General features: G+C 40.5%; 1 protein-coding gene across 1 annotated transcript; it reads left to right on the top strand.

The window, feature by feature from the left end:
• The first annotated feature begins 2,714 nt into the window (after positions 1 to 2,714).
• LOC139823263 (uncharacterized) lies at positions 2,715 to 9,913 on the top strand. The gene is made up of 2 exons (XM_071795643.1): positions 2,715 to 3,509; positions 9,749 to 9,913. The coding sequence occupies exons 1-2, from the start codon at positions 2,715 to 2,717 to the stop codon at positions 9,911 to 9,913; spliced, it is 960 nt and encodes a 319-aa protein (XP_071651744.1).
• Positions 9,914 to 16,469: the final 6,556 nt, after the last annotated feature.

Here is a 16,469-nt window from a genome sequence, read left to right as displayed (position 1 = left end):
CAATAATGATTGAAGTACAATACACTATTATAGCATAATATTTCATTTAAGAAATTATATTCTTATTCGACGTTCTATGCTGAAACATTACTTGAACTTAGTAGTTTGATTGGTAAAAGAAAGATTAAATATCTGATAAAAAGTAACAAAGAAAAACTTCAATCATAAATGACAACAATTCAATATAATCCTTTACTGCATTGTTCTTTTATGATTTACGTTCTTTGCATATGTTTATGACTGTTTATTATATTGTGCATTAATTTGATTTCGTTTAAATTACTTTGACATTGTCTAATTGAGATAAACATTAATTGCTGCATTCCTGCACAACCGAATGTAATATTTTGATTTTGTTATAAAATGATATAAACATTGTACTTTTATTTTATGAATACTGGTAAGGTTTTTGGCAGTTTTCCTTACCCGTGCAACGAATGTTGGTATTCTATGAGATTCTGCCAAATAAAGTATAATTGATTCATTAAGCAATTAAGGCATCGTTCTTTCCTTCCCTTCGAATAAAAGGTTTGATACTCAGTTCCTATACAAAACTGAATCCATTAATGAAAAAGAGAAACACGTAATATATTCATATAAATAACAAAATAACATATAGTAGCGCATCGTACGAAACTACCTCATTAAGCGCGCTCTTCATCACAGTCTGCCCCGATGTTGTCTTCAGTTTTTTCGTCTGCCATTTAGCACATAACTTCGTTAACAGTTTAATAATTATTACCAATAATTTTTAATCATGAGGCTTATCATTTTTTTTACAAAAGTTAACGCCGTTTTGTTGCAGTCTGCCGGCGCTTTCTCTTCCACGAAATCGTCTGCCAATAATTTTCCGCGTTTCGTAGCAACATATACTTAACATTCCTATAATTTTTATCCCTGAGTTTTATCATTTTTTCCTTGTAAAATTTGTCATTTTTGACCGTCCGCCCCCGCCTTAATTTTCTTAAGCGCGCAGACTGGTCACTCAGTGTTCGGGAGTGCTAATGAAACCTCTCTAGCTATAAATATTTTATATTCCTTATACCTTGCATTTTTATGTAGCCAGCTCTTAGACTATACGTCCAGGGGAATGTTTCCTTTAGGTATCGGATGCAAAATGCCTTCCGTTTTTCCCGAATGTGGAGAATATGCTAAGCATTTCAAACAATTAGAAATATGCGCTCTTACTTTCGATTTTAAATCAGGAAACCAATAACTTTTTAGTTTACCTCCATTGTTTTCTCTACCCCCAGATGCCCCATTTGATCATGATATCTGAATAAGATATTATTTTCCATATTTTGAGGAACGTAAAAAAGAGCAGATCATTATTCTTTTTACGAAACCAATCTATTACGCATCTCGAAGAACGGACTTTCCAATTTCTCTAATTTTCCTACTAGTTCAATAATATCTTTATCTTGCGATTGGCAAACAAATAAGTTATATTCGAACGGATTATCTTCTATGACGCAAATATTAAAGGATCTACTGAGTGCGTCCACGTGCTTCATACGATTGCCCGGCCTGTGTTCTACTGTATATTCAAAATTTTGCAACTCTAAGGCCCAGCGGGCAATTCTAGGATTAATATCCTTCTTTTGTAACGTCAATTTAAGAGCATTGCAATCTGTAATGATCTTGAAAAATATACCGACTAAATATATTCTAAATCTTTTCAAAGCATATACTATAGCTAATGTCTCTAGCTCGAAACTGTGATATTTGCTCTCTGTTATTGGTGTTCTTCGTTTAGAGAAATAAAAAATCGGTTGTAGTTTACGGTCTGACTTACGCTGTACTAGTACGGCTCCGAAGCCGTGTGAACTAGCGTCACAATGTAATTCGGTATAATCATGAGGATCATAAATAGCCAATATCGGCGCTGTCAGTATGTCATACAAAGGCTTAGCGATTAATGCAAATCCTTCAAAATTTGCGAAAGTACGAACATAACCCGAGAAAGCATTGCACATTGCGCACACTTTGAGGAACGGGAAATTTTAAAACAGCCTCAATGCCACTGTCAGTCGGACTTATGCCCTGTGAAGAGATGGTGTAGCCTAAATACTCTATTTTGGTAAATAAGAATTTACATTTGTCAATTCGCAGATTACATCTATTTTTGATTAATAATCTAAATACACGTTTTAATACATAGAGATGACGTTCTAACGACTTAGTAGCTATCAAGAAGTCATCGAAGTACGCTATTACATCTCCCTCACGGATCAGCTCCTGTAATATATCATTTACAAATTTTTGGAATCTAGTCGGCGCTGTTTTTAATCCAAACGGCACTACAACGAACTCAAATTGGCCGAATGGTGTAACAAATGCAGTATATTTAATAGACTCTTTGGACATATAAATGTAGAAAAATCCATCCTTTAGGTCTAAGATGTAATAGATTATAGATTATCGTTCTAACGTTGGCCATCACTTGCTAGTGACTAAATTAAGGTGGCACCACTGGCAAGGTTGCGCGCCAGCACTCCACTGTAATGGCTGCCACAGACACACGCAATAAAGACATTCTCCTGATATATATATTTGTTCTGATATTAATGAACTTATAACATGGCGCAGTCGAAAGCGAACCTTACGAATTGCAAAAAACCGTGAGTGTCAGGAAGAAGAACAGTGGTAGAAAGCACAGTGACACCAAGAGCCGGACAAAGTGACGAGTAAGACGTAATTCCGAACAGAGAAAGATGGACTCTTTCAAGCAACCGAATCCGATGTCGTTAGAAGGGGATCCCGGAAAGGGATGGAAGAAATTCAAGGCGAACTTTGAGCTTTTCTCGGTAGCCTCAGGATTAGACGCGAAGACCACTAAGATTCAGGCGGCAGCGTTGCTACATTGTATTGGAGAAGATGTTCGTGAAATAGTCGAGACGATTGTCATGACGGATACCGAAAAAACCGACATCACGTTACTCAAGCGGAAACTAGAAGAATACTTTGTCCCAAAATCAAATCCGAGTGTGGAGAGTCACAAGTTCAATACCCGTACGCAAGGAGCAGGAGAAGACATGGACTCGTTCGTTGCAGATTTACGTAGACTGGCAGCGAATTGTGAATTTGGCGCACTTAAAGAGCAGTTAATAAAAGACCGAATTGTGTGTGGTGTACGCGATTCGAAAGTGCGTGACAGGCTTCTGCGAGAAAAAGATTTAAATTTAACGAAAGCCATTGATATATGCAGAGCAGCAGAGCAAGCAGATCTACAGATAAAACAACTTTGCGAGGGAACTACGAAGCTGGATGTTCATGGAGTCAAACAACAATCAAATGAGACGAAAAAGGCAGGGAAGAAGACCAAGCCAAACGTGAATCAGGGCGTCAGGCATAAGAAGAGAGGCGGAATGCAGACCAACGGACAACGTGACTACAGAGAGGCATCACAGCGGAACGACTGTCACCGATGCGGCTATAAACACGGTTATAAATGCCCAGCGTGGGGCAAAACTTGTATGAAATGTAAAAAAGTAAATCATTTCGCAAAGGTTTGTAAAAACGAAAATGTTTACGCAGTCGGGGAAGAAACTGAGTCGCGAAGTTCGTATGTAATTGATACGTTAGGATCAAACGCGCCCGATATAAGTTGGTATGAAACGATTAAGCTACTTGATTGTAATAAACGCGTAAAATTCAAGCTTGACTCGGGGGCTCATGTAAACGTTATCCCCCAATACATTTTTGATACTTTGGGAATTAACAAAGAGTTAAAGAAAACAAATATGATAGTTTCAAACTATAGCGGCCAAAAGCTCGAAGTTAGAGGCATTTGCGATTTAAAAGTTGAAGTTGGTAATCAAAAAAAACAACTATTAATTTTGTAATTGTAAAAACGCTTGACAAATCTCCCCCCATTCTAGGCATCAGAAGCATCCAAGACTTAGGCTTAATTACAAGAAACAGTTTACATGAAATAAAAGCAGTTAAAGATTTAGTTGAGTAAGAAAAAGATTTGTTTCAAGGAACAGGTAAAATTAAAATGAAACCGTGTGAATTTAAACTTAAACCAGATTATCAGGCAGTAGTTATTTCGTGTCGAAGAGTTCCGTTTCAATTATTACCAAAGTTAGAAAAAGAACTTCAAAGAATGGTTCAAGATAAGATTATTGTGAAGGTCACAGAAGCAACTGAATTTGTAAACCCAATCGTTTTAGTTAGAAAAGAAAATGGTGATTTAAGAATATGCTTAGACCCTCAAAATCTTAACGAAGCAATACTACGAGAACATTTCGTAATTCCGACATTCGAAGAGCTCACGCGTGACATGTCAGGATCTAAGATTTTTAGTACATTAGATGCAAATAAGGGCTTCTGGCAAATAGAGCTATCGGAAAACTCGTTAAAGTTAACAACGTTTGCGACCCCTTTCGGAAGGTACAGATTTTTAAGAATGCCGTTCGGTCCGTCAAATGCCCCAGAGATATTTCAACGAACCTTTATTGATATTTTCGGAGATATTGAAGGTGTTGAAGTTTACTTTGATGATGTAATAATTCACGCGAAAAATGAACAAGAGCACGATGATATCTTGCAAAAGGTTTTCAGAAGAGCGAGGGAATACGGAGTTAAGTTTAACTTAAGTAAATGTAAGTTTAAGAAAAAACAAGTTAGATACGTGGGACACATACTCTCCGAAAACGGTATTAGTATTGACGAGGAAAAAATTGAAGCAATTAAAAGAATTCCGGAACCAACTAATGCGAATGAGTTAAGTCGCTTCTTAGGGATGGTAACGTATGTGGCAAAGTTTATCCCGAACTTATCCAAGCTAACTTCAAATTTAAGAGCCTTAACAAAAAAAGATCAGTTATGGTCGTGGTTGCCACTACATAGAAATGAATTTGAAGTACTCAAACAGAAACTGATGAAAGCGCCGGTTTTGAGATACTTTGACAAAGATAAACAGATAGTACTTTCAGTAGATACTTCTAAAGATGGCATGGGAGCAGTAATTCTGCAAGAAAATAAACCGATAGCCTACGCGTCAAAATCATTAACGTTAAACCAGCAAAATTAAGCGCAAATAGAGAAGGAGCTTTTAGCAATAGTTTTTGGTTGTCAGAGATTCCACCAGTTTTTGTTTGGCAAAGAATTTATAGTAGAAACTGACCATAAACCACTCGAAGCGATTTTCAAAAAACCACTAGATAAATGTCCGCTGCGATTACAAAGATTAAGAATTAGTCTGCAAAATTATTCCTTTGTGGTTAAATATAAACCGGGATCGCAATTGTATCTTGCAGATACACTATCTCGTGCGCATTATAATGATGAAAATTTTGATGTAATTGAATCGGCGGTAGAGGCACAAGTAGATTTGATAAACTATGTTAGTATTACGCCAAAGAAATTTGAAATAATTAGAGAAGAGACTAGTAAAGATCCAGAATTGAAAGAATTAATGAAAATCATAAAAGAAGGGTGGCCAAAACAGAAAAGTGAAGTAGATCTTTTAATTAGGCCGTATTGGATAATTCGAGACGAGCTCGTTATTATAAAAGATGTAGTGTGTAGAGGTAACAGAGTCGTAATCCCAAAAATTTTGCGAGCGGATATTCTAAACCGGTTACATTATAATCATATGGGCATTGAGAAAACTCTTTTAAGAGCGCAAGAAACCGTCTATTGGCTTTTTATAGGTAAAGAAATTACGGACGTAATCAATAGTTGCCCAGCTTGTTTAAAATACCAAAATAACAATCAAAAAGAGTCGTTAATAAACAGGGAGACCGCTGATCGTCCTTGGAGTAGTGTCGCAGTAGATTTATTTCATTTTGATGAGAAAGAATACCTATTACTAGTAGACATGTACTCACGATATCCAGAAGTAGTTTGTCTAAATCAGAATACTACTCACGACCGAGTCATCTCAGCTGTAAAATCAATTTTTGCGAGGCATGGTAAGCCAGATGTATTACATTCGGATAACGGCCCTCAATTTGTAAACAATGCGTTTCAAAGGTTTCTTGAAGAGTGGGAAATTACACAACAAACGAACTCGCCTAGATATCCACAATCGAATGGTTTTATAGAACGACACGTTCAAACGATAAAAAGAATTCTAAAAAAAACGTTATATGATAAGCGAGATATGTACTTAACATTACTTGAATACCGTAATACACCGATAAGTAAAACAGTTCCATCACCAGCGCAAATCCTGTTTGGGAGAAGATTAAAGGGTTATGTACCTGTAAGGGAGGAGCTGTTAAACCCGTGTAGAGATAAGACTAGAATTGTAAGTCGGAAAAGTTACCAAGAAAAACAAAAATCTCATTATAATAAAACTGCGAGAGATTTGCCCGAGTTAAACATAGGGGATAAGATTATGATCCAGTGGGATAATAAAGAATGGAAACCGGGTAGAATAGTAAAAATAGATTCGAGCCGTCCAAGATCGTATGTAGTCAGACTAGAGGAAAATGGACAAACGTACATTAGAAATAGAAAGTTTCTGAGAAAGAGAAACACGGATAGGTTCAATAGCAGACAAGAGTTTGATAAAATCTTTGAACAGATAAGAGAGACCAATAACCAAGAGGTGCAATACCATAGCGATAGTAATAATAAGGAAAATACGAATAATGTAACGGAGGTAGGAGACTCAAGTGTTAGAGTTTCAAACGAGAATGTAAGTCAAAGACAAGTAGGTCCCAAGACCTTGCAACAGCCTGTAAATAATACTCGAACTAGCGAGCGAACAGTAACTACAAGATCTGGTCGCATTATTAAAAAACCAGCGTATCTAAAAGATTTTGTCTGAAACAAAACAACCCAGTACTTGTAGTTGCGTTATATTCTAAGTTTATTTTATCTTGCGTTATATTCAAAGTCCATTTTGTGTTCAGTTGATACCATAAGACGTTGTGAAGTATTTCTTTTGTCATTCTCCGGAAACAGAGCAAATAAAAAAAAGGGAGATGTAATAATGATTATAGATTATCGTTCTAATGTTGGCCATCACTTGCTAGTGACTAAATTAAGGTGGCACCACTGGCAAGGTTGCGCGCCAGCACTCCACTGTAATGGCTGCCACAGACACACGCAATAAAGACATTCTCCTGATATATATATTTGTTCTGATATTAATGAACTTATAACATAAGACACTAAAATATCCTTTATCTCTAAGAACATTTAATTGATCTTCTGTCACTGGAATTGGAGAATTATCTCGTAATATATATTTGTTTAAAGTTCGATAATCGATACACATTCAGTACACTCCTTTTTTTTACGTACAAGTACAACCGGCGACGCATATTCGGAGTTACTAGGTCTAATGATTCCCTTCGCTAATAATTCGTCCAAAATTTTCTTCAACTGTTCTCTTTCACTATACGATAATCTTCTCGGTGAGAAATTGAAACTTTTTACATTATCAAACTTTAATGTTAGTTCCGCATTAACCTTGAGCTTTAAAGGACGTTTTGGCAATACATATTTTTTTTCGAACAATTTTTTAAACTTTAACTGTTTAGCAGGACGGACCCCGCACGTTTCTTATGGAAAACCGGTCCCGGTGGATTTGGCTGAAACTTTGGAAATTTGTAGTTTACGTGATCCTGATAAAAAGTTCTCATTGCCCCAACTTGATTCATTGAGCCGTATGAGCTCTAGAGACCGTCGAAAGTAGGAAATAGGCGACTGCCACTGCCACCGTGTAGGCAACCATCTGTCAATTCTTTCCTTTCCTTCACCCCTCCCCCTCCTCTCCCCCTTTTCACTTATCTTTCTTTCTTTCCCTCTCCCCTCCTCTCTTTATCACCTCGCCTTTCCCTTTTACCTCTCTCTTCTGCTCTTCCATTAGTTTCCGTTATTTTACGTTAGTTTACTTTATTTTACGTTATTTTACATGATTTATCCGAACACCTTCTCTTACGAGCAAGGAGCGCGGATTCAACGTTATGTCAGATCCAATCGAATCTTCCGGATTATTGGAATCTGAATGTGTCACTTTAAAGGGTTTTACCGTCGGCATTAGCGTTACCCAATGTGCACACCACGGGGAGGTTGCGCGATCGGAATTTGCACATCATATGGCCCTGGCACATCATATGAAAAGGGCTATTTTGTGTGAATGTGTGTGTGTGTGTGTGTGTGTGTGTGTGTGTGTGTGTGTGCGTGTGCGTGCGCGCGCGCGTGTTATGTCAGCAGAAATAAGGACCCCGCGAATCGTCACTCCCGCAGTATTTTATGACTCCAAAGCCTCTCTGCTTTGTGTGAATGTGTGTGTGTGGTGTGTGCGCGCGCGCGCGTGCGCGTATGCGTATGCGTGTGCGTGTGTGTATGTAGAACAATTAACTAATGTTCAAACGTCAACAACATCTGGTACATTATCAGGATTTTCTTGCGGTGGCCTATTTGCTGCATCGTAGATAGCATGAAGAAGCCTCGTTGAAGGGTACCGAATATGTTGTTCATGCCGTGCGTATCCAATGAACTGAATGAACCATAAAATACTCGCAATGTGTGCACATGTAGAGTTCGAGCACCGGATTTGCAAGTGCAGTAGTAACCTTGGATAGGAGAGCCGTCTTGAACATTCATTCCATCATCTATATCATGATCGTCTGTCGGTCGGTATGATATCCATAATTGGTATTTCGCTGCATTACGAAATCGAGAGTACACTCTAACTCTTATTAAACCAGGTTGTGGTATCCTCTGTACGTCCCTCAACATTTCAAGCTGGAATTCTTCCGACTCCTCTCTTTGTAGCTTGTCCTGTATATACGATGGTGCCAAATGGATTTGGTAAATACCAACAGTAAGATCCCGCAGAAAATCTAAGTCCAAAATTGGAAAATCGGGAACGTGTTGAGCATTCAAGCGTACCCATCTCTGAGCGTTACGAGATGTTCAGATGTTCAGCCTCCACAAGTGCTTGGACAACATTCACTTCATTTGCTTTTTCCAGTAATTGACGAGCCAACTGCTCATTATAGCTCCTTCCATTTGAACGGAAGGACGATACCTATTGATTATCGCACCAGCAATACGGTAAAAATCACCCAAATTAGGAAGATGGGGAATCGGTATCGTCTGCTGGAAGAATTTAAAGATAGATTTGATGTGGCCATTCCTGGCCTCCACGATCCATCTCGTCTTAGTGATTATCCGTGAATCATTAGCTTCATCTGTAGAGAGTTGACTTTGTCCTGGTTCGATAAGTGCTGGCCACGGCAAGAGGTGGCCTCTGGAATTCATCACGTCTACGGATGGCAATCTCGCATTTGTCAGCATTTTCATCTCCATCTATTCGACTCATTCGATTCGGTAAAAAACCTCTGTCGCAAATGTAACACCTCAAACGGTTTCTCCAAGCCATACTAGATATGATTCAAATTCCCAATACGGCGAATCGCAGATACAATATAATACGATACCGTAACAATATAAAAACAAATGCGAGATTGCCATCCGTAGACGTGATGAATTCCAGAGGCCACCTCTTGCCGTGACAGATCTTACGAAGATTTGTATCACCTGTAATCAATCTATTCGCAACGAAATAACAGAAATGGAACGCGATCCTACTTGCCTGCGACTCAATGTATTGACACAAACTGCGAATCGTACTTGTGTGATTTGTAATGCTGATGCCGATGTTCACAGGATTACGCTTGAATGCAGAGTAAACGTTTTTGTTTTGCGGAATATTTTCATTCCTGAAAATACCAGATCATGTCAACATCATTTCGATGATCGAGGTTTCTTTTTTCAGGCATTGCTACTTGGCTTGCGGTCCATTAACAGACCTTACGTCATCAAAGGACTGCAACTTCAAATGTTCCTGCAAGGACTCCGAAATGTGGCAAGGGATCAAAGAAGATTCGTTGATGAGAACAGATTTTCACAGATGCTGAGTTCGAATCCTTTTCTCCAGTGACAAAACGGCAGTTTCTGGAATTATTTAATTATTGTGATAGGGTGCCTTATCCAGACAGCTACAGATATGTTTCTAAAAAAGACTTGTTAACGTTCTTATGCAAGATGCGACAAGGACTCTCTGATGATTTTCTTAAAGTTATGTTCGAGTACCCGAGTAGACAAGCAACGAGTTTAGCCGTTTCCATTGTTCGACAGATGCAACGTTTTGTTCCTACGAACATCGGTTTGGATGCAATCACAAGAAGAGATTATGTCCAGAGACATGTAACCGATTTCGCGAATGAATTATACAATCCCGAACCACATATTCCTCGTGTAATCGCATACATTGACAGTACTTATAGCTACGTTCCTAAGCGTGGTAATTTTCGTACTCTCCGACAGTCATTTTCTCTTTATAAGGGACGACATTTACTCAAACCTGTGCTGATAGTCGCACCCGATGGCTACATACTGGACATTCAAGGTCCATACTTTTCAGACAGTCGAAACAATGACGCTGCGATCCTCCAGAATGAATTTCATAGGGATGTTGAGAGAATGACAGAATGGTTCCAAGAAGGAGATCTAATGATAGTAGATAGAGGATATCGGGATGCTACAGAGCTACTCACTCGCCTTGGGATTCGGTGGAGGATGCCAGCACTTATCGAACCAGGACAAAGTCAACTCTCTACAGATGAAGCTAATGATTCACGGATAATCACTAAGACGAGATGGATCGTGGAGGCCAGGAATGGCCACATCAAATCTATCTTTAAATTCTTCCAGCAGACGATACCGATTCCCCATCTTCCTAATTTGGGTGATTTTTACCGTATTGCTGGTGCGATAATCAATAGGTATCGTCCTTCCGTTCAAATGGAAGGAGCTATAATGAGCAGTTGGCTCGTCAATTACTGGAAAAAGCAAATGAAGTGAATGTTGTCCAAGCACTTGTGGAGGCTGAACATCTGAACATCTCGTAACGCTCAGAGATGGGTACGCTTGAATGCTCAACACGTTCCCGATTTTCCAATTTTGGACTTAGATTTTCTGCGGGATCTTACTGTTGGTATTTACCAAATCCATTTGGCACCATCGTATATACAGGACAAGCTACAAAGAGAGGAGTCGGAAGAATTCCAGCTTGAAATGTTGAGGGACGTACAGAGGATACCACAACCTGGTTTAATAAGAGTTAGAGTGTACTCTCGATTTCGTAATGCAGCGAAATACCAATTATGGATATCATACCGACCGACAGACGATCATGATATAGATGATGGAATGAATGTTCAAGACGGCTCTCCTATCCAAGGTTACTACTGCACTTGCAAATCCGGTGCTCGAACTCTACATGTGCACACATTGCGAGTATTTTATGGTTCATTCAGTTCATTGGATACGCACGGCATGAACAACATATTCGGTACCCTTCAACGAGGCTTCTTCATGCTATCTACGATGCAGCAAATAGGCCACCGCAAGAAAATCCTGATAATGTACCAGATGTTGTTGACGTTTGAACATTAGTTAATTGTTCTACATACACACACGCACACGCATACGCATACGCGCACGCGCGCGCGCGCACACACACACACACACATTCACACAAAGCAGAGAGGCTTTGGAGTCATAAAATACTGCGGGAGTGACGATTCGCGGGGTCCTTATTTCTGCTGACATAACACGCGCGCGCGCGCACGCACACACACACACACACACACACACACACACACACACACATTCACACAAAATAGCCCTTTTCATATGATGTGCCAGGGCCATATGATGTGCAAATTCCGATCGCGCAACCTCCCCGTGGTGTGCACATTGGGTAACGCTAATGCCGACGGTAAAACCCTTTAAAGTGACACATTCAGATTCCAATAATCCGGAAGATTCGATTGGATCTGACATAACGTTGAATCCGCGCTCCTTGCTCGTAAGAGAAGGTGTTCGGATAAATCATGTAAAATAACGTAAAATAAAGTAAACTAACGTAAAATAACGGAAACTAATGGAAGAGCAGAAGAGAGAGGTAAAAGGGAAAGGCGAGGTGATAAAGAGAGGAGGGGAGAGGGAAAGAAAGAAAGATAAGTGAAAAGGGGGAGAGGAGGGGGAGGGGTGAAGGAAAGGAAAGAATTGACAGATGGTTGCCTACACGGTGGCAGTGGCAGTCGCCTATTTCCTACTTTCGACGGTCTCTAGAGCTCATACGGCTCAATGAATCAAGTTGGGGCAATGAGAACTTTTTATCAGGATCACGTAAACTACAAATTTCCAAAGTTTCAGCCAAATCCACCGGGACCGGTTTTCCATAAGAAACGTGAGAGAATGACGTAGTATTATCAGCAACCACGTATACTGACACGTTAGCTTCACTAATTTGATTTCACTGATTTGATTGTAATGAATATCAATTGTAATAGTTCCGACTATGCTTAGCTTACTGCCGTCAATTCCTCAGAATTTATTTCCATCGTCAGTCGGCTTAAGGGGTCATATACGTTTCTCGGCCCTGAAAAGTGGTTGAGGGATTGCCAGAAAACTATTAGACCGATTAAGTTAAATCTTTTTTTATTGTAAAGAGTGTCTTTTTCAGGAAAGAAAACATACACTAAGAAAAACAAATACAAAATTGTAGCGGCTTCTCGTTTTTCTCGAAATACCACTTTTCAAAACGATGGGGATATAACTGCCTCAGCATTCGTCCGATTAACTTCATTTTTTTAATACATATTCCTAATGAGATTCTTTATCGTGTCACGAGAGGGATTTAAAAAAAAAAAAAATTACGGATATGATCACACTTTCAAAAAATTGTGATTTTTTCTGAAAAAGTTGTTACATTTTTTATTATTAAAACATGATTAAACTTATCAATAAAATCCCCCGTGACACGATAAAAAATCTCATTAGGAATATGTATTTAAAAAATGAAGTTAATCGGACGAATGCTGAGGCAGTTATCATGTCCACCGTTTTAAAAAGTGGTGTTTCGAGAAAAACGAGAAGCCGCTACATTTTTTGTATTTTTTTTAGTGTATGTTTTCTTTCCTGCAAAAGACACTTTTAACAATAAAAAAAGACTCAACTTAATCGGTCTAATAGTTTTCCGATCCCTCATAATTATTGGACCACTTTTCAGGGCCGAGGAACGTATGTAACCCCTTACAATTAATAAAACAATTAGAAATAATCTTTTCTTTTACAAAACTTATTGGACTCCCAGTATCAATCAATGCATCTACTTTAGTTTCATACTTCGCAATAGAATAACTTAATTTTATCGTAACTACTTTTTGAAATTCATTACTAATCAATGTGGCATCTACGTAATTAACTTGTTCTGATTTATTCTTACCGTTACACTCGCTCATTACATGTCCCTTTTCTTCGGATTTGAAACAGGTACCTTTCTCTCTCTTAGGCGACTTACAGTCTTTAGACAAATGTCCAAATTTGCTGCAATTGTAGCACCGTATTTTAGGCTGTGACGCACTTGACTCCGTCGACGCATCCTTTCCCTCCGACACCTTCGTATGAGACCGCACGTCCTTCTGCTCCTTGTTCTTCCACTTCAGCTCTCGTTCCGGACGACTTTTCTCCTCCATCAGGTTGACACTTTCAAACGCCATTAGCAGCTCGTCTTATTTCGATGCGAACTGTTGAAGCTTCGCTTGATTACATAACTGCAAACTCAATATACCCTCGATAATGTATTCCAAAATTTCTTCCTTATCTACTGAAACGCGATTAGCAAGTATAATCTTCTCGTGGTAATATGCACTAAATGCTTCTCCCTGCTTCCACTTTTTTTCTTTGAACTGCTTCCGCAGCTTCAATTTACTTTGACGGTGATCGTACATCTTGCGCATTTCAAGAAGTATATCATTCGCGTTGAGCTTGACATGCTCGGGGCGAGAGTGAAACCACTCTAACGCTTTGTCCTTAAGACGCGCTCCTATGAGAATCTTCGCACTGTTGTCATCTAAATGATATGTTGCAATTAATAATAATCGGGCTTGCTTCTCCCAATTTCGGAACATGCCCTCTCTTCCATAAAAATCGCTCAATAATTTACATATTGCTTTCACGCTATGTTTCGATGACACTTCCGGTCCTGCATCGTTCCGCGGAGCATTACGCAACATCTGGTTCTCTCTCTCCAGCATCCGCATCTCTCGTCCCATTAACGCTTGTTTTCGCCGCATGAATTCCATTTCACGCATCACGTCTTCTGGCAGAGTCCCGCGGTGGTTCGCGCGTCGATTTCTTACCGACACACACTCACTTGTATGCTCGGTATCACTTATCGAAGTATGCTCCGCCTCTCGACGCCGATCTCCTGCCGGTGCAAGCTCCTTCATCTCGCTTTCCTCTTGATTCTGTACCACACCGATCGCTCTTAAGACGTTAATCCAGTCGTTATCTGGCTCTGCTGCTTGTAATCGGGTTATCAACTCCGCCTTGCTGCCCGATGTCGGCAACTGCCGTTCTTGCAGCAACTCTTTGAGCTGGAGCACTTTACACTTGTATAGGGCCATCACGTTTCCGATAGCGATATGGAAGATTGGAACACTGACGGACACCTCACCGACGCGGTTTCGTGCTTGGAATTACCCGGCAGTTTATCACGGCGTTATTAGTTCACTGCGTTGCACCAACACCCGAATACCGATCCCATTTCTGAATTTGTAAGGGAAGGAAGCCACTTGTTAATACGCTTAATAATAATCAGGATTTATTAGCTGATACAGATCCGTGAAACGAGACTGACTCTTACGGCGGTCGTTGCAGGACTGAGCCTGTTTGCTCGTTGCCGGGCCGCGATGCTTCTAAACAAAAAAAAACTACCAAACAGAAGACTAACGCTTTTGTCGCGAAGCGGACACGAAAATATTTACGCGACCGAAGGACGATCGATCTGTTGCTATGCCGCATTATACTATAGTTCCTACATTAGTAGTTGTACTAGGCGGGTTCAGGCCCGGGGGCTCCGAGGGGGGGGGGGGTGAGGGGGGGGGGTATCGGATTTCGCGAAGGGTGAGGGGGAGGGGGGAGGAGCGGGGTATCGGGTTACACAAGGATATCGGGTTACACAAGGATATCGGGTTACACAAGGGTATCGGGTTACACAAGGGTATCGGATTTCGCGGGGAAGAGGGGGGGGAGGGGGTTGACCTTGACATACCACCGGGATGACTCACCGGGATGATTCACCGGGATGAGTCACCGGGATTACTCACCGGGATGATTCACCCGCGCCGCGGGTTCGCGGTCGCGGTCGCGCCGCGGGGTCCGCGTGGGCCGCGGGGGCCGCGTGAGGGTCCGCGGGGGCCGCGTGGAGGGGCCGCGGGGTCCGTCGGGCCGCGGGGCCTCGTTCGCAACGACGCCGCTAGGCGGCGCACAATGGTAAGACTAACTCGATAGGGCATTGCGTAGTAGCGTGTTTTTTGTCGATAACGCATCGAACCTGTCGGAACATGTTCGTCGTAAACAACATTTTTCTAGGAAAAGGGGGGCGGTTATCGCGTAGACTAAACAATCTATCTACGCAGTACGTGAAAGACAAAAGAAAAAATTACGTCATCGGGACGATGATCGACCCGATAACGCATCGAACCTGTCCAAACATGTTCGTCGTAAACAACATTTTTCTAGGAAAAGGGGGTGTTATCGCGTAGACTAAACAATCGATTATCTCATAGACTAAACAATCGAACTTGTCGGGACACGTTCGACGTAAACAACATTTTTCTAGGAAAAAGGGGGCGGTTATCGCGTAAACTAAACAATCTATCTACGCAGTACGTGAAAGACAAAGGAAAAAAATGACGTCATCGGGACGATGATCGACCCGATAACGCATCGAACCTGTCGGAACATGTTCGTCGTAAACAACATATGATAAAAGTTAGGTATAGGGAAGGACAGGCACGCAAAGAAAATACATCGTTCGTTAAGGTGTAAAAAAAGCCTGTTTATTTAACTCTTCTTTTACACAATATATCTTACGTGCTAAAAAACTAAAGCTGCGAGCTCACAATCGATGAGCTGATTCGTATTGAACGCATCGCTAGCGTATATTGCATTCGACGCTTCCCTGAGATCCGTCACGGTGGACGCGATATCGGAGAACTGCTATATCTACGTAGTACGTAAAAAACAAAGAAAGAAATGACGTCATCGGGACGATGATCGACCCGATAACGCATCGAACCTGTCGGGACACGTTTGTCGTAAGCAAATGTTTTCTAGGAAAAGGGGGTGTTATCGCGTAGACTAAACAATTTCGCGCTATTTTTTACGACGCAGTACGCGAGACAAAGAAAAAGATCTTTCAAAAAAATCAGTTGGAGCGAGAGAGAGAGCAAAGGGTATATATGAGGGATGAAGCGCATCGAGCCGCATTAGTGAGATTTTAGAGCGATACATCGGTCAAAGAGTATCGAGATTTATTGTGTGGTTAAACACGTTATCACGTTATCACGTGCAAGTGCTGTGAAGTGATATAATAAAAGAACTGGTGCGAAAGTGATCAAACATGGATCAATTCGAGCAAA

This window comes from Temnothorax longispinosus, chromosome 12 (genome assembly GCF_030848805.1).
Source record: "Temnothorax longispinosus isolate EJ_2023e chromosome 12, Tlon_JGU_v1, whole genome shotgun sequence".
Classification (NCBI taxonomy): Eukaryota; Metazoa; Arthropoda; class Insecta; order Hymenoptera; family Formicidae; genus Temnothorax; species Temnothorax longispinosus.
The sequence above is the reverse complement of the archived record's forward strand: the minus strand, read 5'-3'. Positions and strand labels throughout refer to the sequence as shown.

What these genes read in the sequence shown, in the direction of transcription:
- LOC139823263 (XM_071795643.1), top strand. Translation starts at nt 2,715, where the DNA reads ATGGACTCTTTCAAGCAACCGAATCCGATGTCGTTAGAAGGGGATCCC. An exon ending in AAGTAAATCATTTCGCAAAG is followed by an intron (nt 3,510 to 9,748) that starts GTTTGTAAAAAC and finishes TTCTTTTTTCAG; the next exon opens with GCATTGCTACTTGGCTTGCG.